The 27,039-nt window shown below is 34.6% G+C and overlaps 1 protein-coding gene and 2 long non-coding RNA genes across 4 annotated transcripts in view; all 3 read right to left on the bottom strand.

Moving 5' to 3' along the window:
* LOC147761828 (uncharacterized) overlaps positions 1-27,039 on the bottom strand; it is a 127,343-nt gene that overhangs the window by 24,316 nt on the left and 75,988 nt on the right. The window lies entirely within an intron of this gene.
* On the bottom strand, positions 1,695-4,784 carry LOC106164334 (uncharacterized). Of its 2 annotated transcripts, none has more exons than XR_001238564.2 (3): positions 4,625-4,784; positions 4,345-4,437; positions 1,695-3,853 (listed from the first exon to the last, which is right to left on the bottom strand). It is a non-coding gene; the product is annotated as an uncharacterized LOC106164334 (long non-coding RNA). The 2 variants fall into 2 exon arrangements; XR_015334710.1 differs by having other exon boundaries at positions 4,363-4,437; positions 4,625-4,781.
* Positions 10,421-16,444, bottom strand: LOC106162175 (uncharacterized). The gene is made up of 5 exons (XM_087013695.1): positions 15,957-16,444; positions 15,289-15,476; positions 12,206-12,269; positions 11,738-11,868; positions 10,421-11,389 (listed from the first exon to the last, which is right to left on the bottom strand). Exons 1-5 carry the CDS (start codon positions 16,272-16,274, stop codon positions 11,353-11,355), a joined length of 738 nt encoding a protein of 245 aa, XP_086869821.1. The 5' UTR covers positions 16,275-16,444; the 3' UTR covers positions 10,421-11,352.

The raw sequence follows: 27,039 nt of genomic DNA, 5'->3' as shown, positions 1-27,039 counted from the left end.
TCAATGCCGTTTGGAATAGATAGAAACACGTTTTCATGTTGTAAATTTCAATTTTTGCCGCCGTGAGTGAAATTGACCAGCTTCTATTTTCATTACGAAAGGGCCTTTTTTGGAGCTAGAAGAGAGTATATGGATTGTAATGCTGTGAACTCTTTTAGATACCGTATTCCTTGCCTTTATGTGATTTGTTGTTAAAATTTCTAAAAAAAAATTAATGACTCTGTGGATCGTATTGTTGTGAACTGTTCTGGATACCGTATACCTTGGTGATTTATTGTAGAAATTTCTAGAAAAATAAAATATTAGCTACATACGGATCCAGCGCTCACTATGTGCCTTTAACGTTGTCTTTGCTTTAAATGCTCAGATAAGAGATTAGAATACTTGATTTCATAAGCTTGTTCTTGTTGATGATCCAATTTTCTGATGTCTAGGCTACAAGATTCAAGCATGTACACTACGAATTTCGTAAAAATGTAAATGGCCTCAGGGATGATGATGCTTTCTTAAAAAAATTAATTATATATATCAGATTCTGTGTAAAGTTGAAGGGACCATTGATACTATTTTTCAAAATCTGCCCAACTTTAAAAATTGTCTCTTATTTTTATTAGATCAATCAGCAGGTGTAAAAATGTTTACTCTCTACATGTGTTATGTGAGGTCAATTCATGTTCATTTGTCACGAGAGTTGTAGAATTGCTCATGATTGTAGGCATTTAGTTATTGAAATGATTCTTATAATACCGCATGGTTAGAAACAGAGCAAAAACAACGTCGGATCTGGAACATTTAAATGTAGTCAAATTGTGAAATTCTAGGCAATTTATAGCATTATGTGTACTTGATAACGTTAGTCCAGAGTGGGTTTCCTTTTCGATTTTTCTGCGGTTTAGTTAAAGGTGGGGTGGATACCAGATCCGGCGCTGTTTTTTAAAGGAAAAAGTCTTTTCTGAAATATTTTCTTTAATATCAAACATAAGATCAATCATAAGAAGTTTAGTTGATACTTTTATTTGTCAAATCAAATAGATTGAATTTGTTACATATTTAGTGAATTCTAACGAAGATCTTAATGACTTTGTTTATATCATTTTATTCAAACTTTCAAAACTTAAAAAGAATCACAATTGTAGTCCCACAAACTGATGTTTCAAGATTGTTAAATATACATGCATATATGGAATGGAAATTTGTTTTGGTCTTAATAAAGAAATACCGAAATTATTCAATGCGTTGTAGTATTTTCATGTTCATTGGTACCTGGGGTTCACTTTCCTGCTCGCGTACTTGGATAAAAGCAAGTAATTCCCAAAGACTTTTTAAAAATTTCCTTTGGTTACTATAAGAAGAAAGTCTACCTGAGGAGGGTGGGTGGGAACACTTAGAGGAGTAGGTAACGCGCTTGCCTCTCAGACAGAAGGTTACAGGTTCGATTCCTGGCGCTGCTGGGTCCAAGCAAATTACCTTTTGCAAAAATAAACCAAAATAAACAATTTCAACTACTACAAAACAGTGCTACGAACACAGAATAGCAAGGAGTCGGTGGTTCTGTAGTTAAGGAAAATAACTACTGTTTTGCTCATAAAACAATATAGCACATTTATTATCGCATAAATTTATACAAAAAGTAACAGCATTGTTTTCAAAAATATTACAAAACTTGGAATATCTTTTGCTTCTACATTAATGGCAATTTCATAAAACGTACTGTGACATGTAAATTAAGCTTTTACATACAAAAATGGTTCTGTAGCTAACTAGTGTACAACACGGCGAGATTCTATGCATATTGGAAAATTTTTACTTGACCGACGTAGCCTTTATTTATAAAGAAGTTCAGGAATACTATGATAGACATAATACCAACAAGAAGGTAGAATTTATAGGTTTTTGTCAAAATTTACAGGCAAACTGGAAAATTAACCAAAAGATTACAAAAAAATAATAATAACGTCTGTCTAAATTCACTGGTGTGATCGATATAGAAAATTCAATATGCATATAACCTCATCCTATCCCGACACATGTACCCACATGCAAGCACTATGTCGTCTTGCTGATACTCGCACATAAAACAAAAATTGGTGTTCAAATATAATCAAATTATGTAAGATTCCTGGTTGTTTAGTTCATCGATAAATATTGTCATGTCCAAAATCAACGTATTTTCTTAATTCCTAAAATATGTACTTCATGGCACAACTTTGAGCGAAAACTGAATTTTATACAGCATGCGAATCAGAAACGTCATTTGACATGACCAACTTACAAGCTTATTTCAACCATAGCCATTTCAAAGAAAACGGGAAAGAATACGAAATATTAGTTTACTTGAAATCCACACTTACTAAGACAATGCTAATAAACTTAAGACTGGTCTCCGGTATTAAGTGATCTAGCGACATTCGGCATTATACAGGACATGCAGGACTGACATATAAGAAGTTCTTCATTAATCACCCTTTGATCTCTACCAAAGAATAAACTACAAAAATACTAAGTACAATGCCAACCTTTAACAGAGCGCTGATCTAAACACTTTTGGATATTTTAAAAAGAATTTTCAAACAATAGGCTTAATAACTGCTAGCCAAAATCTAAGTAAATTTACGAAAATGTTTCTTTAGTTTTTCATCCCTTGCTATAAATTTCGCTTTAAATTGCATCACATTCTATTTTGGGAGTATTGACAGAAATTAACAGTCTTAAAAACTTCATCGAGTACTCATTATTCTAAAAAATCGGCTTTGTGACAGCTAAAATGATTGATTTGACTTTGTCAAGAATTTGTCGAAAATTAAGAATGTGAAAGTTTTTGATGAATGTCAGTCCTATATAGACCCCTTAATGTAGAAAATATTCTGAAATAAAATATTTTCTGTAACACAACGATTTTTCTTTGTAACCTACCACTCGTGCAATAACAAATGCATATTAATTTCGGGAAATTTCAACTCCTTGGTTTCTTTTCTAAAACCAGGGTGACTTTTGACCCCTCCCCTTATTGAAACACAAAGTTTATTTGACATGCGTCAAATCGCACATTCAAACTTAAGAAAGATCGTTTCAATACGTGTGGACAGTTCTGCAATACTAATGACACATTCTGCCAGTTTGATAATGCTGCAATTTCTGAAACATAATTATTTAAATTACAGCGAATTATTGATTTTCGGGGGATGCACATCTCGCTTTTTTTTCTTCCGAAGAACAACTGAACACACACTGCAACTTCCAGACGCTTTCTAAAGCATTAGACCGAGTTCACAACCAGTTGAACCACCGTCTATCTAGTCCGTGGATCAAATATGGCGCGTACTTGACAATATAACTTGACGACTTGACAATATAACAATATAACAATAACTTCCAAAGACTTCCATAAATGCATTTTACACGGTTGGAATATTTTCTTTCTTTCCAAAACTAAACATCACCAAAATAAATACTACAATTCAATTTTGAATAAATAATTGTTCACGGAGAAGAGCCAAATTGCAGATTTGTCCTACAAATATGTTACAATCAAAAAGAAAACCGGTCGTTCTACATGTGCATTGTTGTTTATGTTGCCACACCTACATTACATGGAAAAAAAACACTACTACATGTACGTGTAGCAAAGTACTCTTCCTGAACACTACTTTGTGATAGTTTTAAAACAACTACAGTCGATTCACAACCCAAAGTAAACATTACACTTTATATTAAGTTTCAACCCTGCAAATTTACTAGCGGACAGACTCTGACATGCGACATGTAATCTTGACATGGATGCAGCCGCTGTGGAACACGAGTCTGACGTCAATGATGGAGAGCGTATTCAATCTTCTCGTGCACGGTTGAGTCACTGAAATTAAACAAAAACCACCTTTACAAATCAATGTCTAAGGGTTGATTAAATAAAGCAAGTTTTAATTTTACGGCAACCGATTTCGATTCTTATAGTAATATTCAACAAACCACTTTTCAACTTTTAAATTAGTGGAATATACTGTATATATACTGAGCTGACACGTTCTATGTTATCATGCACTTTCAAACAATATAATTTCTATTCTTTTACACCGTGTACACACTGTAACGTGACAACATTCTGTGTCTTTAGAACCACACGTCAGTGGTGCTACTAAAAAGATAGTGACCCTCGGATTACGTATAAAGTGAAATTTTAGAAATAAATATATGACAGGAGGGTAGTAAAAACAACATTTATGAGATCTTAGAAAGTAGAACAACATAGTCACGACATGTGCACATTGGCGGGTAGGAATTTGCTGAGGTGGGTTTTGAAATTTTTAAAAAACAAATTACCGGGGTAGGACCTGAGAATGAAGTTACCTGCCAAGATGTCCTTACTTTGTTTAAGACGTAAGACGCGTTCACTGCTGGAGCAAATCTCTCACCACCCGTTTTCTGGCAAATGCATTCCATCTGAAAATAAGAACCGATAATTAGCTATTTAAACGTCAAGTTGAATTTGGACTTTTCATGAAAAATATTGTTGGCGTCAAGACAAAATGTCGACATGATGCCTTATTTGCAAATTACACCAATTTTTGCTTAATATCATCAACGCCAAATAACCAATGTTATCTTCCACCATCTATACAGTACTTACAACAGATCGATGGCAATTTCAGTCCCAGATTTCCGACCATTTCGTGAAAATTGTGGCATGAGACACAAGGCTTTCTTCTCCATCTTTTACTGACCTCGGTCCTTTCTGAACACATCTCACCAAAATACTCACCTAGATTACATAATAATATATGCTTGGCCACCTTCCGTACAGAAGCCTCGATTTCAACTTTAGAATTTGTTGTATAATACCGAGCAATCATGCCCCCCATCCTGGGGAGGTGCTGAAATCATAGTGGCAAAAACATGAAAAATTTTCTGAATTTTTTCCACAACAGCTGTGATATGAAATGTTAAATATACATAACTGTGCCGTGTTGGAATTATATCCCATTGAAACTGAATTTTTTAGAAAATAAAAGCTTAAAATATCATGTTAATTTGACAAACATTTTATTTAAAACGAGCAGCAGCGCAGGTTCCATTTTAGTTGTCCCGTGACCATTTCCGTATATAGATTACATTGGTAATGTACACCATGGAGACGGGTGCCCGTTGAAATGGTGTTCAATTTATAGAGAAAAATAACGTTATTTCGGTACTGAGTTTACTTGTGAATGGCCCTTAAATCGGAACTTTAGTAAGCTCAGTATCTGTGGGTATTTCTAAGGGCAAATTTGGGACAAAGAAAACCAAGATATGAAGTTGCCTCGCAGACAATTTTTTGAGTGCAGTTTTTTTTTGTTTACGTACTAAAAGAGAGGAATGTCACTATTACATTATAATATGCGTCTTCGGACAAAAAAAAAAAAAAATCATAGAATGTGCTAGATGAGGCAAAACAAAGACGCTGTTGTTGATGCTGAATTAATTTTGTTTTTACTTAAAAATAGAACAAAATTAATTAGATAAAAAAGTATGTTTCAAGTAAATATTCGATGAAATATTAAAGGACAATGTTCATGTAAAAATCCATTTCTCGAATTTTGAAGATACAGCACTCAATCTATACACTAGAGGTATGTTTTAATCGATCCCCGCCATTTAAAAATTATAAAAACAATCTATTAGTAGAAAAAAAAGCGTTTTAGTAAACCTCACCTCAATATGCAAAAATGAAGCAACAGATCTGGGTCACGTGGTACTGTGACGACAATCACGATAAAGGTCTATGAGACTCAACTGAGCTGCATGGTGCATACTGTACAGACGGAGAAGTTAAGGAAAGTTGTGTTGAACGGAGTTGAGGAATTTTCGTTATGCCTCGGTGTGTTGCCGTGGGATTCAGCAAAATTGCAGCTCTCGTTGACAATCTTTCTTTGTCTGTGACGGTCTTCCGTGACTTACTTACTAACTTCGGTGACAATAGTTGCGATGCTCTAGATCATGATCACCTCAGGTGGTTTAGATCATATCAAGAGCTGGTAGTCTTTCAGATTAACTGTCATCAGTTGGCAAACTTACTGATTGCTGATGCATTTCAAATGCATTGTAGTTGACCAAAAGCTCGTTTACAACAAACCTGTTAATTATGCACCTCTGCAATTCCCAAGCCAGGTAATAACAGGTATGAAACTCGTCTTGGTGGGCTTTCATATTTTTCAATATATCTCATTTATTTCATGGGGTTATCTTATTGGTATTTGTAAATGACGTTAAATATCAATACTTAAACAATTAAGTTCAAACACGGTCGCGAACATTAATAAAAGAAATTGCTCTCAGGGTATCTTGAAGCTTCCGTGGAAGAAAACGTGTTGAGGAAAAACAGGAAAAAGAGCGTTATATTAAAGAAAAAATGGGAACTGCTATAATAAAATGGTTCGTTATCCTAATTAGTTTATGCTTTGAGGATTTGTTTCTGAAGATTATTTCATCTGAAATATTAAATAATTTAAAAGATTGATCATTTTATAACTTGAAACGCAAATTCTGCGTCAGTACGCAATTTTTTTTTTTTTTTTTTTTTTTTTTTTTCGCAAATTGGTAAGCTTATAACACCGTGCTATAAAGATCTACTCAAGAAAAAAATTTGCTTGGGTAAAATTGAGTACGGAATGAACTGGAGACACTTGGCTTGTCATTAAGTTTACACGAAAATATGTCAGGTAACTTTATACTGTCTTTGAAAGAATAAAGATTGAAAGATAATTTTAGACAAACTTTGACGGGGGAAATACCTACAAAGAGTAATGGGCTATTTCGCCAACATCTTGTTGAAAATTTTACACTGCAATTCTATTCAAATAAGCTAAGGAACTAATTGCCAAATTAATACTTTCATCACATAACAGGGGGGTAACCAGACCTGCAAAAATTGTACGCACATATTTAAAAAGATTACAAGCACATACAGCAAAATGTAGACTTACGCAAAACATGAACGACAGCGTAATCACAGCAAATGTACCTCATATAGTAGCTTAATTTCCATTAATAATAAAATCATCATTTAAGTCAAAAATATTCTTGCGATTTAATAACTATTTTAATTTACCCAGAACGGTATATTTATTTTAAAGGCGGTTAACTGAAATATAGTTTTATGATTTGTTTGTGAAAATTGCCCATGTCACCCTGTTAGTTTGGAGATCTAAGCTGGATCAAGTCCGTGTTAAAATTCCTATGAAGTTGTGCAGGAAAAATTCTTCCTTTCTTTCTCTAGCTCCTCGATAAACCTGGTGTTCAGATTTTATCTAGTACCCCCAGGTCTACGGGAGCTGCGCTTTGTAACTAACGCACAGGTAGATTTTTACCTGAGATAACTGGAGTAAAGCTTAGATAGAGAGTGCGTTCGATACAAGCAAGACAAATTGAATGCCATTTAACCCTCTAATTAAGAGGTAAAGGAAGTTCCAGTTAGATGGATGATTAAGATAGGACTTGTCAAGGTAACGGGCATTGTTTACCTCAGTTTAATAAAAGTATGCAAGACGGAGTGTCAGCGGTTTAATAAAATAAATTAAATTTCACAAATAACATGGACCTCATATGCAATAATCAACTCATTCAAATGCAGTGTTTTATACAACTTGGGATAACCATAATGAAATGCTTGTTAAAGAAATGACTAGACGGGAAATGGTTTTACACAGCTTCACGAGGATTTAGACCCCTCGGGTAAGAGATTTGAATGAGTATAAACTTTTATCAGAAGCCAGAGAAGTCATCTTACAGGTAGACAATGCAGCTCAGTTTGACAGCTAAGCACGCTCTGTTCTCCAGTGGCTCGATTGTCGTCATTGGACCACGTGACCACGTGGCTCATTAACTTCCAGGCCGAGCAAATAGGACGTTTTTTAAAGCTAAAAATTTACAAAATGAGCTTTTAATTTGTGTATTTGGATTTAGATATCGTTAGTTGGGCATGTTTTCTGAAGAATATGTTCCGTTCAGGCCATTCTGACGGCATGAAGCAAACCCTTTAACTCTTTTAGGGCGTAGCAACCATTTCATGTATAAAGAAAAGATAAGTTTTTACCAATCTGATGAAATAGCGTACAGTATAAAATATTGAACGAACAACTTCAATAAATTCAACCAAAAATTTCAATTCTTTGATCAAACCAGCCCGACTTATTCCACTATTAGTTTATTAATTTTCACACGTTATAGAAATCCGGAGTTTTTATACTTATGAAGTACTAACAATATATCGCAGATTAAAGCTCGAAAGATTGTTAACGCTATGCATAAACTTGTTTTCAATTTTAATTTGGCAGTTTTAATTGTGAAGTTTATTTTAAAACAACAGTTTTCACGCACGCTCCTTTCAATATATACAGCGACGGGCTACTTATTGCCCCGGCCCTTTATAAGGAACGAACAAAACCGGTAGTTCTTAATTTTACCTGGCCACTAACATCATTATCTCGGCATTTTTTCTCTCCGTAGCTCATAAAAAATGACAAGGTTTTACTTTTACTACCATTCGTTTTTAAAAAATGATCTAAAAATATTCATTGGGTGTAAAAGAATATGAGTATGATTAAAGTAATATGTTCAGTTCGTATACGAAGTTCCGATTTCGAACGAGCACCAAAGAAGGGATTATGGAGCAACAAACATCGACATCAACGTTATTCATGTTACATCATATCCAGAAAGAGAATGACAACTGACTTTTAGTACAATTAAAAACGCCTGTGAAAGAACCCGGAACTCTTTCACGTTGTTAAATTTCATGTCTCTCGGTTGAAATAAAAGAACTCGACGTTTTTTAACGCGCTGCAAAAACAGAAAATAAAATGCCCCCTACCTCCAGAATGTTACGACATGTATTGTTATAGACAGGTATTATATCGATCAAATTCGAACAGGCTAATTCAACTTTGATGGAAGCGGTCAAGCGCACACGACTATGAATGTAAGTTTTTTTTAAACAAACGTTTAACACAATTACTACACTCTTCTCTCCGAACATGTAAAAATTCAATATCCTTTGATTGACAAGGTGCCAATCAAATTCAGTTAGTTTTGATAGTTGCTGTCAAGTAATAACAGCTTGATTGACAGGTTATATAAACAAACGTCAATCATCGCGCACTATGATTTCTCTCGCTGTGAAACAGTGCGTACGCCGAAAGAGAGCGCTAAAATCTGAAGTAAGAATGGTAATAAACTTGCAAAATAGTTCAAGAGAAAATATACAACATGTTTCCAAAACTAGTTCTCTTTCTGGCCCCTTTAGCGTGTCTAATACAACACTCTAGATTACAAACTATTTTGTGAAAAGAAGAATTTAGCAAAAGAAACCAATTTAAAAACAGATTCAAGTAAAGGAATATGACATTTCTGGAGGTAGCGCATGGGTCATTTCAAAATAATTAGTACAACTATGTACCCCGGTATGTGCGTGGAAGAAGGAAGAATAAATGTTTTTGCATTATGTGTGGAATATCGACAGATTCCTTTACTGTAAAATTCTACTTTCTGCAATAAATAAATAAATAAATAAATAAAATACAAAGCTCTAGACATTTTCATGTGCGTCGTCCATTCCTATTTAACAAACAAACCGCTACTTCGCTCTTGTAAATATTTTGTTAGTTTATTTCACTTCAGTAAAGCGTGGATAGAATAGTTCCAAACGTCCTCACAGTGCCGTTGTGTTTGCGACTTCAGCTGCTGGGGTGAGATGAAGGGGCGAGGACAGGGGCAGATCCAGGATTATTAGAAGGGGCGGGGGGGGGGGGGTCCGGAACGACAGGACTCGGACGCGAAGCAGACCATCGCCCTCTTGGTGTGGGGTTTGGGGTCTGCTCAACGGACCCGACTAAAAATGGTGTTTTGGAGAGCAAACAGTGACCTTTAGTAGGCCTACGATTTAGAATTATGATTTAGCTGGTCAAAATTCTAATTTCAAGAGGGGAATATTGGCGATAAAATTTTCAGAAACCGAAGAGGGGTGGGGGTCATGACTCCCCTGACCCCCTCTAAATCCGCCACTTACAGTTCTTACATTTGGCCAGGGGCAATTGACCAGGAAACTATGCAATGTATGAATACGTCCAACATGGTTTCTCTTTTACACAACTTAGATAAGTACTGGAGATAATTAATATTTTACAAGATGGTTAGCATCATCGTTTTAATATGAATTTGGTACTGAAGTAAAAAGAAAAGAAAAAAAAGATTGGTGCACAAGCTAACGCAGGGATAAAATTACAGGTACAATGTTCGTGGTGGGAAGGGAGTCGTTTGATACAATGTTAATGCTACATTGTATTATTCGCGATGATGATCACTTAGCTAATCTATAACTGAGGTCATTTTCTTTTATGAATAAATAGTAAAATACCTGCATGAAAGTCTGCTGTACATCTCATGTAAAATGTTTTGTAATAAATAATAACCATCTTGATTTATTTTCTACAACACCTGAAGCGTGCAGGCCTCAAAACTGATGATTTATTACATTCGGTCATAAGACCAGTTTTAGAATATGCTTCTCCTGTCTGGCACTTTGGGTTAACAAATGAATTGACTGCCCTAGTAGAAAAATCTGAAGAAAGAGCTCTTAAAATTATCCTCATCTTGAATATGACGCTGCTTGTGAACATACGTGTAGTTAATGAATGCAAAAAAATGTTTATTAGGATATCAAGTGAATCGAATCAAAGATTGCATTATCTTTTACAACCAAAACAAAATGTCAAATATTCATTAAGGGAACCGGAGACATTCAAAAGATCTAAAATTAAAACAAAACGATCAATAAGTGACTTTTTAACCAGTGCGATATACAAGTTCCAAAATTGACTGATAGACTTTTATCTCATTTTTAACCTTGCATTTTAGTTATTTTATTTTAAACTTGTCAACATGTCTTTTAATATTCCTCTGTTCTTATTCACTAGTGATTTTATTCAACTACATGTATGATGCAAAGAATGTATTTATCCAACCTTCGGCTTGCAAATTTGATAATAATAAGAAGAAGTTGAAATAAAAAGTGTTGAATAAAACATCATATCTGACTTTGCCAAAGCCATAAAAAACATACTCCTTTTTACAAGCTGCATGCATTTATTCTGAATATGATAACAAAACATGAGAATTCTAAACTGAGAGAGAATCAAAGCTGAGACAAGCGTGGCATGTGCAGTCCGTTAGTGCTAATGGCGGTAGTAATGCAGGGATAATTCATTGTGACGTCATAATCGATCGCCTAGAACTGACGTCACGTCATCAAACATGGAATAATGCAGACTATTAAAGGAGATTCTTGGGTATTACAAGTCTCATTGTCTGATGCTTTCTTGTTATTTAGACGAAACGGAAGGAAGTTCCATAGCTACCGTAGCTGAAAAAGAAAGCAATCCATTTAAAATTAAAACATTAAAAAACAAACAAAAATATCTTCTTAGATTCCTATTTATTAACAACGCAATGATTAACTCTTTATTTTTTCTACTACATTTCATAAAATGCGTCATACAAATACTGGATTAAATAATATTGAAAATATATTCTATTTATACCTTACTTAACACCACATCGCAACACTAACGAACCTCTTCCAAAAACTCCCATACATAAACGCTTCTAATTCATCAAAAACTCAAAACATGCACCCCCACGTAAAATAAAAAATGCATGTACAGTATAAACAAGCAGCACTAGCATAATTGTACTGATGATAGGTTCCTACCTGGCTGTCGTCACCCCGTTCTGTGTTGTTCCTCTGAAGGACTGTAACGGTCCTAGACCTATCACTGTGGCCACTCCACCCGCTGCTGGTATACGGCCGTCATGAATGGCAGCTCGGCACAATCTGGAGTCCTGCCAACATAGGACAATATAAATAAATAAATAAATGAATAAATAAATAAATGAGTGGAGATTTATTTATTACCCTATAATGTTTTACTGACTGTTTTATTTCAGATAGTGTTGATAAACTAAGGCGTTGATAATTCTGTGCGAACTGTTTTAGTTTTTTATTGTTATAACTTATAACTAAAACGTGGACTTGTGCGTAAATTGTATAAAAATGTGGAATATCCATCCGTTTTAATGACAATACAAGTGTTACATAACACCTGAGGATAATATATAATGACTGCATGTGAAGACAGAAATATTCCTTTTCCACCCTTTTTTTCAAACCATAACTTACCCCTGTATAACTCCCTGTCCCCCATACGGTGCCTGAATTAATGCAGCCGATCGGACAGATGAAACTGAAATAATAGATAAAGTCATAAATAAGAGAGTGACTGTTCACGTACGTTCACAAGAAGTTGCGTGATATCACAAAGGTTCTTGACATGTCACGTGGGTTACCACGTGACCAGGCTCCATGGCAATCTTTCTTGTTGGGGGTGGTACCAACCTTAAAATTGGATCGTTCAATTACAGGTCCTTCGTCAGTATTACATTTATCTTCTTTATGTCTGTCATTAATGTGCATCTGTTTTCTAATGCCTTCGATCAATCTCTGACAAATGCGTTCAATGTGGTGAGTTGCCCAGTGACTGAGTGTTGCCCAAAACTAAATGTACATGTGTAAAGCGTGTTCAAATGAAACCCAAACGCAAAAGACGGATTAATTTCTAATTCTAAGAATAGATTTCTGCTGCAGACATTGTTCACATGCAGCTGCCCCCACAATGGAACAAAATACTGACATTTACACCACTAGACCCTGAGACAAACTGCATACGCGTCTCTTCTTCACAGCCATTCCACGAAAAAGGGTACAATTCTGAATAATACCTGTCGCAGCTTATTTTCAGTAGTAAAAGCATCTGCAATTTAGCTTTTTTTAGCCTTTTTTAGCAGGACCCGATGTGTTCTACTTAAAAAACAACAATTGATATAGTACCACTTGCTTTGAGGGGAACCCCGGGGGTCTATATGCCGCAAAAAGCACGATTTCGACGTGTCGCTTCGGTATTATAGCTGATTTGCCACAAGAAAAAGTTTATATTTTCCCGTATTTTAGTGTTTTTAGTCCTCAACTAATTTGAATTCATGTTTCTTTTTATCATACATAGTGTTCTCTGTCGAATTTGTTGGTTAGTTACGTCACTGTGATAGTTTAATCAATGTCGCTCAGTAACCCCTAACCTCCGTAACGCTTTTTTAACTCAGTGTAAGAATAAAAGAAAATGCTCTTAAATGGCCTTCCTGTGCATTTTTCAAACTCTTAATACATGAAGTTTAATAAAACAGTGCTATTTGTTAATTTTGAAGGATGCGTTCCATCATAGAGAATGTTAACTCACAAAAGTCAGGGTGTCGCATTTAAGAGCCTAACCTCAGTAACGGACCAAATTTGAAGAAAATGTTGTTTTAGAAAGTTAAAAACATCATTTTTGTTAAGCAAGGACCAACTTCTTCCTAAAAAATTCATTCAATAGTTATGCAAAGTTATCCCGAGGATAAAAACTGAAAAAGAGTGCGTGTCACCTTGCATCCGTTATGCTAACCTCCGTTACCGAAATAAGTTAATTGTTATAAAAATGACTGTTTTAAATACTTTAAAACGTTATTTCTGTGGTTTTGTGAGTTAGTTCTGATCATAGAAGTAGTTCTACTTCTATGTTCTGATGTAGTATGCATTCATACGGCTTGCTGTTAAAGACATTACCCCGTATTAATATAGATATAAAATATACATATATATAGCTGATAATTCTATCAAGATAAGCTAACCATTTAAGTTTTTACTCGAGTTTGCTATAAAATCGAGGGTAAATCGTGATTTGTTTTTTCAAATTGATTTCCATTTGTCACTTGACGATGCCTTTTTGAACTTATCATTCTGATTTTAAGCGAAATGAGGAGTTTTCAGGACTGTCTTGGCAAGAAAAATGGTACTAGCTGACATCAGTACTAGCGTACATGTAGCAGACATTATTTTCGCGGGAGACATATGGCGAAAGATATTAAGCATTGAAGCAACGCTTGTATTTATCAGGTAGAACTGCGGGGTTATTAGGCCCTATTTTACTGTTTCAGTAGCACATAATAGTTTTTAACATCTTCTAGATGCTTCCAGTAACTTTAAATGGACAATTACCCGCAAACACGTGTCTATTGTCGGCCTACTTGATTGTATACATCAACTTTCTCGGGTATTGTGTTGTTTTTTACTGCCTATAGCTGCGATCATGTACATGTAGGTTTAATGTTTTGTTATTATGTAACGTTTGTCGTATCTGTAATACTACAAATTCCGAATTCAGCCTCTAAAGTCTACTTTAAGCTAAGAAATATCAAAACAAATATGATCGCTATTAATGACCTAACCTCCGTTACGAAATTACTCATTTTTCATTTGAACATTGGATATGTGTGTGCTCATTGATCAATGCTCATATCATAATAGATTGATTGCACTTTGTTCATAAACAAATAGAATGATAAAAAAGAAAGTCTGTCCCCAATGATTAATAAAATAATTAAATTGGAATATCTCAGGCTTTGTATTTATAGAAAACGAGCCACTTATTATCAATGTGTTTGCACCGCATTTTCTATAATTGAAGAGAAATCTTAAATGGGCAATAATATTTTGAATACATACAAAATCTTAATAATTGAATCAAATATGGAGCCTGTGACCTTTGGCATGATTGAAATATAACCTAATTTAGATGTTACCTAACCTCCGTAACGAAAAAAATACTGTACCATGTTTACACGTGCATATTTCTTTAAATACAGTAATGGTGTGGGTTAAAATTCTTCTACTACTCTCTGAATGCCTCTTCATCAAAATTATATAAAAAGTTTTCCAGTTTTGCAAAGTTCATATCACTGCATTTCTTGTTTTGGAATTGTACCCCTTTTCGTGGAATGGCCGTTCAATCTGCATTAATATCAGTTTCAGTGAAAAAAAAAGAAAACAATTCATTTGCGTCCACATGCCCCCCTTCCCAGGACTCATCAATCTTGTATGTGTATCAACAAGTAATCGGGTTGCGCCTTAATTATCACAGAGTTAAAACAGACATTTATTTGTATGCCAAACAAGCAGTTTTGTGGGAGATTTTCAACATAAACAGTGCATACATAGGTGGTTCCAATCTGGGAAGAAGCAAGAAAAGGTTCCTTTATACTATACACATTGATAAGGTATTATATCAAATTTTGATATAAAAATTAGTGGTTTGCGAATGTGCATTTGTGTTTGTATGAGTGCGTGTGCACGAGAGAGAGAGAGAGAGAGAAAGAGAGATATCTTGAACTCACGAACAGCGGCCAGTTCCGTACGTCTCTTTACAAGTTGATAACCAGGTTGATGTACATGCCACGGGGGCTGCTCTAATCTCACACTTCTCGCCAGTATATCCCGTCGGGCATGCGCATGAAACGTTATCGCCTGGACCTTTAATGCATGAACCCCCGTTTTGACAACTTGAATTCAAACAACTTGAATTCTGAAAAATCAGCGACATGCAAACATTTTAAAGTTTTGTTCAATTTTAAGCGTTTAAAAGCATGCATTGTAATTTAAATGACGCGAGAGGGATATTGAGGAAACCATTCATGTCAAAGTGGCATAGGGAAATGTAATTTTCAGTTTCTTCCAAGTTTCTATGAACCGGTAGAAGGAACTTAATAAAATAATGCCCATTTCGCCAGTTTTATATAAAATATTTCAATCTGATTTTGGCTAACAGGCCACTTAACCTTAATCGAACTACATTATGTTGTGACAATATGATCTATCAACGTAAAACGTGAACCTCTTCTTTCAGCATTCTAATTAAGAATGTTAAAACATAGCTGCATTGATCATAAATAATATTAACACGTCTACGTGCAAACGGAAAGTTCGACTGCCAAATATCTCTGAAACTGGAAACGACAGACGCAGGCTGATGAAATCGCTGGAGTTTCCAGATTTTTTTACTTACCTGACACCCCGGGGACAGATACTTCAGTTTAAGCGTTGACAGCACGTGCTTGGCCAATTCCACATTCAATCTGACTTGGTCCAGGTCCATTGCTGTTCTTCTTTTCCTAAGGAGGCTAAGTGGCACTCCCAGAGAACCCAGCTCTACTATCAGTGCCGGACAATGACGTCTCATTGCCCTCTCTACATATTCTATTTGTAAGTTGGTGCGATACAAGAGTTGCATCTGCGAAATATATTCTGGAGAGGACGTCTCCCCGTGAATGACGGCGCTCAAAATGTAGACCATAATCAAAACACAGAAAACGCGTAGATTCATTTTTTCTGCCGTCGCGAACCGAGAAATACCAATGTTTGGGAGAACAATATCCAAGTAGTAGATCCTTGATGTTGCAAAAACCTATTTGTGGCCCCAATCAACGTTAGCTTGTTAAATAGCAGCGTCTATAATTTCTGTTATAGCGGGTTAGTATCCGGGTGACGTTAATCCGCTATAATTTCCGTTATGTAGCGGGTTAACGTCACCCGGATACTAACGGTCTTATCTAAAAAAAAAAAAAAAAAACATCCTAGTGACGTTCTCTAGTTACTGTCAATGTTAATGATTATTAGAGCTTATCTCCTACCATAGAAGTAAGGGCGTATTCCCATAGATTTTAGATCGATCTATCCCTCACTAGATTACTGTCAGATAATCCGGCTTAAATGTCCGTCCCGCCTACTACAAGCTGTAGGGGGGTAATTAACTTTCGTGCCCACTCGGCTGACAGCTATTTAGCGTGAACCCCCAGGGAGTTAGGTCGATCTAGTTTGGATCGATCTAATCTCTGGGAATGGGGTCTAAGGAACCGTAGTCCGCTTCCCATTACTTAGTACAGATGACATTCGTCCCATATACTAACAACAATATATACAACAACTAACCCTAACCTGTACAAATCATATGGGAACCCAGACGTCCATTCCTATGACTTCCATTTCTGTTACACCTGTTTTTAAGTCAAATACGGGATAAAAGAAGATGAGCTAAGCGAATCTTACATTTGCATATCTCATATGTGCATATTTGATAGTAATTACACTCGTAAATAGCAAAAGGAAAAAATCATATACCGATGTGGCAGGAGTGCACGTCCTAGTATGCAAGTCCTAAGGCATGCATTGCTAGGAATGGAAGTCCTAGGACATACGTTACTAGGATTCAATGTCCGCAGGACGAAGGCTCCCAAGTAATGCAAGTCCTACGTGTAGTAATAAGTAACATTTCAGTAACACATGTCCTATATAGTTTACATCAAGAAATGACATGGATAAATAGATATAGAAATATACATGTACTAGATTATAGATATAATAAACGTTTGCTTTATTTCATTTTATTTTAATATTTTACGATGTTTCTTTCCGATTGACAGTTTATGTGCATATAAATGAAGCAACAAAATCAACAAGGTTTCATTGAAGTAAACGTATATTTTTACATGTGTCATTGACTTTCTTAGGCCTTCAAATAAGGGGTAATCATTTTACACAAAACACGGGATCTCCGTTCTTAGATTTTTCATTTTCATTTTCTGAATGTTCGAACTGACCCGGAAAACGTTTGATAAAGCCGATACCGATAGTGCTTGGAGTACCGAGCGAGACTTTGCAATGACACCGTTAATCTACGGCAGATCTATTTATATTAAAAACTTGGATCCTTCGGTTGATCCTTGGGGCTCTTGTTTTATATTTTGCAGATACTTTTCCTCTGTAATAATTACTGATGACAGACTAAACTCAGAATTGATTGTCGACTTTTAAGAGAAGGTATCGTTCTCCTCGGAAACTAATAATGCCCCCATGGCCAATGAAATTATGGGCTCATTCCCATTGTAAATATCGGTCTACGTAAATCGATCCAACTCTCTTTGAATGCCATCAATTTAATAGACTATGGAATTATAGATTAACTAACATGAACAGATTAACACGCATCCTCCTGGGGTTGGAAGGAATATAGAAGATTGGTGATTATACGAGTACGTTGGAACAAGATATTTTCAATGAAAAAGAGCTTCGTCTGCACTGTACTTACAACAGATTGCTGCCGTTGTCAGCGCTAAATATGAGGGCTGATTGTGGAAATAGCAGCACTGTGGCATAAGCTTCTTTCACTGACCTTGGTCCAAACTGAACACCTCTCACCAAAACAAGTACCCGTAATTTACAGTGTGTTATAGCCCACCCTCTGTTCGTACGGAAGCCTCAATTAAAGAATTTTTTGTTATTAAAGGCAACAACGTATGTCCAGTTTGTGGTTTTATGTAACTTTATAAACAACTCTGAATAAAACAACATTGAAACAATATTCACAAAAGAATTCAATTTTGAAATGAATCTTACTTTTTACCCAACAGGGACACTCAGTTAATTCAAAGTAAAACATAATATAGTTTGGTTTATACCGACTGTTTTGGACGATTCCCCCTAAGACACCCCCCTCCCCCATCCCGGGAAAGATGTGCGGCTCTTAATTAAATTATCGATTTGAGGCATTTATACATGTATTTAATATTTTACTCTGAATATAAGAAAAGGGACAGAATGAAAAACAAAAACTCTAAGGATTGACTTTTAATCATAAGATTAAAAAAAGCTCACTTATGTGCTTAAACAAAACTTAGAGGCAACCTTAAATCAGATGCATATATGCTTTTAAATGTTATTTTTCAAACAAACAAATACTACCAACTTATCAATTTTTCTGAAAGCAATCATTTCTTTATCTGCATTTCATTAGACATGAGTGAGTTTTCTGAATAAAATGTTTTTATTTATAATAAAAATGTAATCCATAAAAGGAACAAATAACACATCATTGAAATATCTAGAATATTTATTTGGTATTTAAATTTTCACTTCACATCATATACAAACTCAGATCTTTGAATTCAAAGCAGGCATTTCGCCTGAATAATGGTGCATGGAATAATGGAAGAGGACCTTGGTTCCATTTTCAGAACTTAGCTGCAGATCAAATATGGAACACACTTAAAACACCCTTAGATTGCCTGTTGTCAATGCAATGCGGTATTAAGAACAGTCTCATTCTACTAATATCATCCAGGTGAACATAGTGAAAAACTAAATCTCATACATAATTTTCGCTAAATTTTTTCTTTTTACTGAGTATTATAAGTTCTTTTAAAAGATACTGTTTATGTACCTCGGTATATAATCAGGCATATTTAAAAAAATATCTAACAAAAACTTCTCAACTTGTCAGTGTTTACAGACTGAAATCATGCACAGTGTGTGTGTGTGTGTATATATACCTGTATATGTGCCAAGCTGGCTTTCAAAACCTTCACTGTTTCCATTTGAAATTTCTTAATTTACCACTCTCTCTCTCTTTCTCTCTCTCTCACACACACAACAACTGAAGGTTATCTCAGTGAATAAAAACATGATTATAATCTCAATCCATTTCTAACAGATAAACTACACTAACAACACACTCAGTGTGTGACATTTCTATAACATATGTGTGATGACAGAAAAGCTAAGTCCCACAAATCAAATAGTTGTTCTTGTGATGTTTCTTTCAAGGGCAATCATAAGTTCAATGCATGTGCACACAATACCAGTAGTTTCTGTGCGCATGTGAAAAAGAGTCCGCAGTAAAAGAGAATGCAGCTTTTGGTTGGTGTTGAAATCCTAGAAACTGAATGTCCATCAGTCCAGTGATGAAATTCAAAACATTTGATAACTCTTATCCCTTTCTTCTGCCAGCTGAAAAAGAAATAGTGTACGGCCCCATTAGAATACTTGTCAGCATAAATATGAATGTAATACATAAAAAATTTGTTCTCAAAAAAAGTAGCTCTTAATTACAATAGTCAAACCTCTACAAACATTTCTACAATAAAGAAGCAGCAGTTGGTAATTTTCCCAAAACCAAATGCAAACTTTAGTAGACTTACCCACTATTATGATTTAGAGCACATTCCCTCTAGAACTATCATTCTATGTAGCTTGATCCAACTCCACAGGGACTCTGCAATCATATTAAAACACTAGAATAATGTTTCCACATCCTTATATATGTAACCACCAGCTTTTTTTAAATTTTAATTAATGCCAGGAGGAGGCGTTTATCTGATTGCATTCAGCGAGAGTCCCTACAGAATTGGATCTATTCCTGTAGAACAGTAGTTTCATTTTGAAATGGGTCCTTAGAGGGAAACCAAGACACTGTTAATGTTCCACACAAACAACTCTAATCAATTATTTACTGACACAGTCTGTGCCAAAAACTTTTTAGACTACTAGCCCTTCGGGCTAGCAGACTCTCAAACTTTACTAGCCCGAACCAAAAAACACTAGCCCAATTTAAATAATTCATTTAAAAAGTTTAAGCAGATGTTGTAAAGAGTTGTGGTAACCATACTGTACTTTATTGTAAACCTTATTATAGAAGTAGAACAAGTTAATAACAAAGTCAATTGGGTTAATTTTCAGTTGATGGGGTGGTAAAATTGATTTAAAATATATTTAATTATTTAATATTGAAAAAGTTCCCTTTTTTAATATGTAATACTGAATATAGTCACCCTTACTTTTCATATTTTTATAATACCTTTCTTTCCATTTTTTATATCTAATCAAATTTTTTTTAAAATTCCTATTTTTTTTATTGACAATGGCTCTTTTCCGACAATTTATTTCCAATTACATCGGTATATAATGCCACTTCTAATTTAAAATACATAGATGCTGTAAGGGTAGTTAAACAAACGTCTTGCAATTTTTTTGGTTAAAATTCTTTTGGTTATACATTTGTAAAAACAACTTTTCAAGGACTTTACCAGGACAAAGTGTGGAGGGGTAGTCATGGCATAAACCCAACTATCCGACATTGTCAAGAATAGTTCATAGGGTAGGCCTATTTATGTCACATGTAACTGACAGTGTCTTATTGTTTTTAAAAGGCAATAAGCAAAGGAAAATGTATTAACTCGTGGATATTAAAATTATAAATAAAAAATATTAACAAAAAAGGAAATAGAATACTACACCCCACAGTCTGCTAAGTGGTCCTAACCAAAATGTTCTATGAGATAATGCATACATTACACTTGCTTCGGAGACAGAGTTGTTTTGACAAAACCTGTTGCTAGTACCAAGGAATTCCGGTCTGATCCAGTAACTTGATTGTGTTACGCCTTCGCGGCCGAGTGCCTTATGAAGGTACAAATAACAATGTACTTACTGGTGTCTCAGAGTATAAGCACAGATAAAAGCCTCAAAGAGCCGCAAAGAAGGACCAAAAGAGCCAAGAGAGCTGCAAAGTCAGCCGCAAAGAGACCGATTTATTTCACGTTACACCTTATATACAAGTTCAGATAGTACACGTTTACCAATCAGAACCAACTATACAGTGAACAGTTTTACCTTTAGGTTACCAATCACGGGAGAGATTCAAACTTGCACACCGGACAACACTTTACTTATAGAGACATCTACCGGTAGCAATATAAAATAATCTCATCTAACACACTACATCGTCACACTCTCCCCCTTTTGACGAACAAAACTCCCCCCTATTATTACAATATAAACCATTACTTTAAATTGTTAAACTAACAATTATTATAATTCAACAACTGAAATGGTACTTTACATTTAAAATACGCAAGTAATGCAAATAAGTCATTCTTGTTATGCCAAAATTCAACATTTATCTTTAACACAAGCAAAGTCAATCAAGTCCATCTCTCAGCATAAATGTTCATCCTTAGGAATGCAAAACAAAGTTTTAAATCCATTATCACTTTAAATCAACTTTAAAAGCAAACAAAGTGATTTTAACTCAAAGTTGCTCAAAACAGCATTAGTAATGATAACAATGTCAATGTGAAATGTCAAATCATTATATAGTTCATTTTTTATAGCAAAGTAAATTCCATCCGCCGATACCAATGACTACTGAGTTCACGATCCTCTGATGACAGTTTTTGTAACAGATGATACAAAGTTTTCCAGTGAAACAAAGTCAACAAAGAATTCAGAATCTCAGTCTTAGGCTCCACACCATTTTCATGAATGTATATTTTCACAAAGTTAATGTCCTCCTTGGAACAGTTATCTGGCAACATCACTAGTCCTTCACTTTTCACATAGTCCATCAGCTCCCATATATTTCTCATATTTAATGTTAAGATGAGGAAATGTAAAAATCCATTGACCAATTGGATCCACAGTTTTTCCTCGAATTCACCAGTTCCACATGAATGAACATCACCATGACATTTACGTAAAAGCGAATTGTCCTTTTCCATCGATCTGCAATACCAGCACACCAATCCTGGAGTCATATACCATGGCAAATGAACAGATTTCACATGACGTCCAAGATGTCTACTTAGGTCAGCACTGGACACCAGACACAAACCACACTGGACTTCTTTCCTCTGTTTCTTCCTTCTGCAATTTGAGTGGGTAACTTCCTCCCCCTCTTCACCAATTAGGACAGTAGGATCTTCCACCAAATCAGTGTCATCATAATCTGGGACAAAACAGGCTTCATCTAGCATGTCTAAATTATCCATATCTGAAATAAACTTATACAATGGTTTATTTTCTTGAATGAACATACATGATAATGATTTTTTCTTTCAAATGAATATTAACATATTACATTATAAACATAATTTTACATTATTAACACAGTATTACACTATCAGCATAGCATTACATTACTAACATAGTAACACAGCATTGCCGCATTAACTATGTACAAATATTCAAATCAAAAGCAAAGTTAAATTGATTTTTATATTAAATCTATGAAAAACTTTATCATGAAAATATATAATAAGAAAAAAATTACCTTAACAATATCCAATCCAACTATCATAAATACCGTAACAATATCCAATCCAATTACCTTACATGCAAAACACATGCTCAACTGCAACATATTAGTTTGAACAGTGTAACTATGTTAGGCAATATTCAAATTTTTTTTTTTTTTTTTATAACCCCAATTCAAAATAAATATCAACTTATTCATGCAATGTTCAATGTAACATGCTCAACAATAAAATTCAAACAAATATTTAAAAAAACCTATACCAACTTGCACTGTTGTTTTGATCAAATTACCTGAAATATAATAGGAAGTACAAACTATAATATACTTCATCAAATATATCTTTATTATCTTGTTTATTTTTTCTAATATTTTAATACTGATAGAGTTTGTCTCTGAGATAACAAATAATATCAATACAATCTTCTTTAGACAACTCTTTGTTCATTTCTTTTTCGTGGTCCATGAACCAGTCATACCCCGTTTCTAACAAAAATCTTTCTTTCCATATCTTTCCTAAATGGATGATTATTTTAGCTTCTTTTGAACTTTTTTTAATTCATTGTTTCTGATAGAGAGTATATATAAAGTTTCTGGAGATTCAACCCAATCTGTACACCATTGAAACTCTTCTTCCCAGATGTGCATAATGTTTGATTCATCCATGTTCTAAATAAAAGAAAAAAAAAATACAAATAAATAAATAAAATTAAATTCCTTTTATCTCAGCACTGCCGAAAATTAAGGAAGTATTTATATACAACTATACCTTGACTAATAAACTAAATATACATTAATATGATCATTCTAAGACTAAATCTCTTAAATGAGATGGCATCTTTATTTGTCTACCAAATCTTGATCTTTTTACAATTGGTTCCACCAATTGTGGTTCATTCAATTGAAAATCACTCTCTCTTTCAACAAATTTTCTCAATCTATCATGATGTACCACCTGGATTTTTCCTTTTTTATCTTTAATTGTATAGAGAGGTGGGGATGCTTTGATAACCTCATATGGTCCTCTATATAAGGGTCTAAGTTTCTTACTTTCTCCCTTTTTATGACTTTCATCCTTCAAATATACTTTCTGACCACAAGTATATTCACTCTCTCTCAACTTTGCATCGTACAATTGTTTTTGACATTTCTGCACACATTTCAATTTTTCTCTAGCCATTTCATGTGATCTATTTAGGCTGTTACTCAAGTTTTTCAACCATTCATGAGTCTCATATGGTATCAAATTTTCATTCACACAACCTGTTAGTAAGTGTAATGGCATAAAAACTTCTCTCCCTAACATCATCATGTTAGGAGTAAACCCTGTTGATGCATTCACAGTTGAATGTAATGCCATAACTAATTGAGGTAAATCTCTATCCCAATATCTCACATTCCCTTCTACATTACATCTAATCATCTGTGTAATAATACCCATGCATCTTTCAACTTGTCCATTAGCACTTGCTCTAAAACCAGTTGTTCTAAGTTGTTTGATTTCTAATAGTCTACACAAATTTCTAAATAGACTACTTTGAAAATTTGAACCTTGATCTGTATATATCTCTTGTGGACAACCAAAAGTAACTATGAATTTTTCAAAAAATGCTTTTGCTACTAATTCAGCTGTCTGATTTGGCAATGCCACACACTCTATCCACTTAGTAAACTGATCTATCATCACCAAAATATAAGAATTTCCAAATTCACTTTGTGTAAATGGTCCAAGTATATCTAAATGAACCTTTCCATAGGAAATCCTGCATGATGTAATTTCATTTTGGCTTTTGGTCGAACAGTACTATGCTTGTTTTTATTGCAAAGTTCACATGAACTTACATACAATTTACAATCTCTATTCATTCCATGCCACTTGAATGATTGTTTGAGTTTTTGCAAAGTTTTCTCATAAGCAAAATGACCAGCCGTTTTTGAATCATGACAGAAAAATAAAACTTCATTGACCAAATCTTTTGGTACTATTAAACACAAATTTCTATCCTCTCTCTTTTCCCATTTATAATATAACACATCATTTAAAAGAATCAATTGCTCTTTGCAATTCCACAATCCTTTCACTGCCATACTACACAAATACAACTCTGATTCTTTAGGTTCACCATTCTCTAACCAACCTATGATTATTTTCAAATCTGCATCTTTTCTCTGCAATTTTTTCAAGTCATATCCTTTCAACCAATTGCATAATTCATCTCTTTCATTCTTGTCAGTTTTATCATTTGTATCAGCCCTCTGACACATCAAAACTGAACTCAATTTCTCACAATTTGTTTCATTTCTCATATCACCAACTACATTCAATTCAACTACATTATCATCTGATTTCTTATTTCCCAGAGGAATTACATCATTCACATCAGTCTCAAACCTTGACCAATTTTTATGTACTCTCTGACAATAATGACATCCTCCACAGGGTAAGTCACTCAATTTCACTCCCACCTTATAGCAATCACACTCTTTCATAGCTAAAGGTATTCTTGATAATGCATCTGCATTTCCATGCTTCTTTCCTGGTCTATGTTCAATGGTAAAATTATACTGAGATAATTCTTCTAACCATCTTGCTAACTGACCATCTGGGTTTTTAAATCCTAACAACCACACTAAACTATGATGATCTGTTCGGATTCTGAACTTTCTTCCTAACAAATAATGTCTATATTGTCTACAGAAGTTTACAACAGCCAAGAGCTCTTTTCTAGTTGTACAATAACGCCGCTGTATAGGTGACATAATTTTACTCCCATAAGCAATAACCTTCTCTTCACCATGTTGTATCTGTGAAAGTTCTGCTCCTATACATGAATATGATGCATCTGTATCAAGTATAAATTCACCTTCAGACAAAGGAAAGGCTAAACAAGGGGCAGTTGTTAACTCTTGTTTTAAATTTTCAAATGCTATTTGATGTTCATTTGACCAATTGAAAACACTTTTATTCCCTGTCAACTCATACAAACAAGCAGTTTTCTCAGCAAATTGAGGAATATGATCTCTATGATAATTGATGAAACCAAGGAATGTTTCAACTTCCTTTTTGTTTGTAGGTACTGGCCACTTTCTAACACACTCAATCTTACTCTCAGTTATACCAACACCTTCTCTACTGATTGACTTTCCTAAGAATTCACACTTTGTTTGGAAAAGAAAACATTTCTTAGGCTTTAACTTCAAGTTGTAAGAACGCAATCTCTCCAAAACCTCTTTCAAATTCTTAAGATGATCTTCAAAATTCTTTCCCAACACTGTGATATCATCCAGATACACCAACACTTTCTCCCAAGTCAAACCTCTCAATACTAACTGCATTGCTCTTGAAAAACTTGCAGGAGAATTGGTAAGTCCCATAGCCATTCTCTTATGCTCATACAGACCATACCTGGTGATAAAAGCAGTTTTATTTCTGTCTTTCTCATCAATCTCAATTTGAAAATATCCTTGAGCCATATCTATCAAACTCAAAAATTGATTTCCAGCCAGACAATCTAAACAATCACCAATGTTTGGAATAGGATAAGAATCTTTGATAGTTTTCTTATTTAATTCCCTATAATCCACACACCATCTAACACTTCCATCTTTCTTTCTTATTAAAACTGGTGGGGATGCCCATTCAGAATTTGATGGCTGAATAACATCAGAAGCTAACAACTTTTCAAGCATCTTTCTCTCTTCTCCTTCCATTCCCAATGGAGTTCTACGCAATTTCTGTTTCACAGGAGCTGCATTACCAGTGTTAATAGTATGCTTAACACCTTTCATGCATCCTAAATCAAGATCATGCTTTGCAAATACATCTTCATAATCTCTCAAAGTTTCACACAATGCAACCATTTCATTTGAATCAAGCTCCTCACTTGATCTTTCAAATAAATCTTGCAAATGTTCAGGCAAATCTTTTTTCCAATTTCTCATCACATCTTTTTTATCCACATTTTCACCTATATTCAACTTCATTTCAGCTTTATTCACAGCAGACACCCTAGCTTTTCCATTTAGATATTCTTTACATCTCACTTCAGAATCAACTGTCTCAACTTCCTTAATAACACCTAACACGCTACCTGCTTTCAAAACAGAATTTCTTTCTCCATTATTCACAATTTCTACAGGAACAACATCATCACCTTTAACTAATGCACAAGATACCAACACTTGTCTATCAACACAAGGTTCTATCACATATTCTTTCTTTTTC

The sequence above is a fragment of the Lingula anatina genome, chromosome 5, assembly GCF_051362555.1.
Source record: "Lingula anatina isolate TDL-2025a chromosome 5, LinAna3.0, whole genome shotgun sequence".
NCBI classification, from domain to species: Eukaryota; Metazoa; Brachiopoda; class Lingulata; order Lingulida; family Lingulidae; genus Lingula; species Lingula anatina.
The sequence above is the reverse complement of the archived record's forward strand: the minus strand, read 5'-3'. Positions and strand labels throughout refer to the sequence as shown.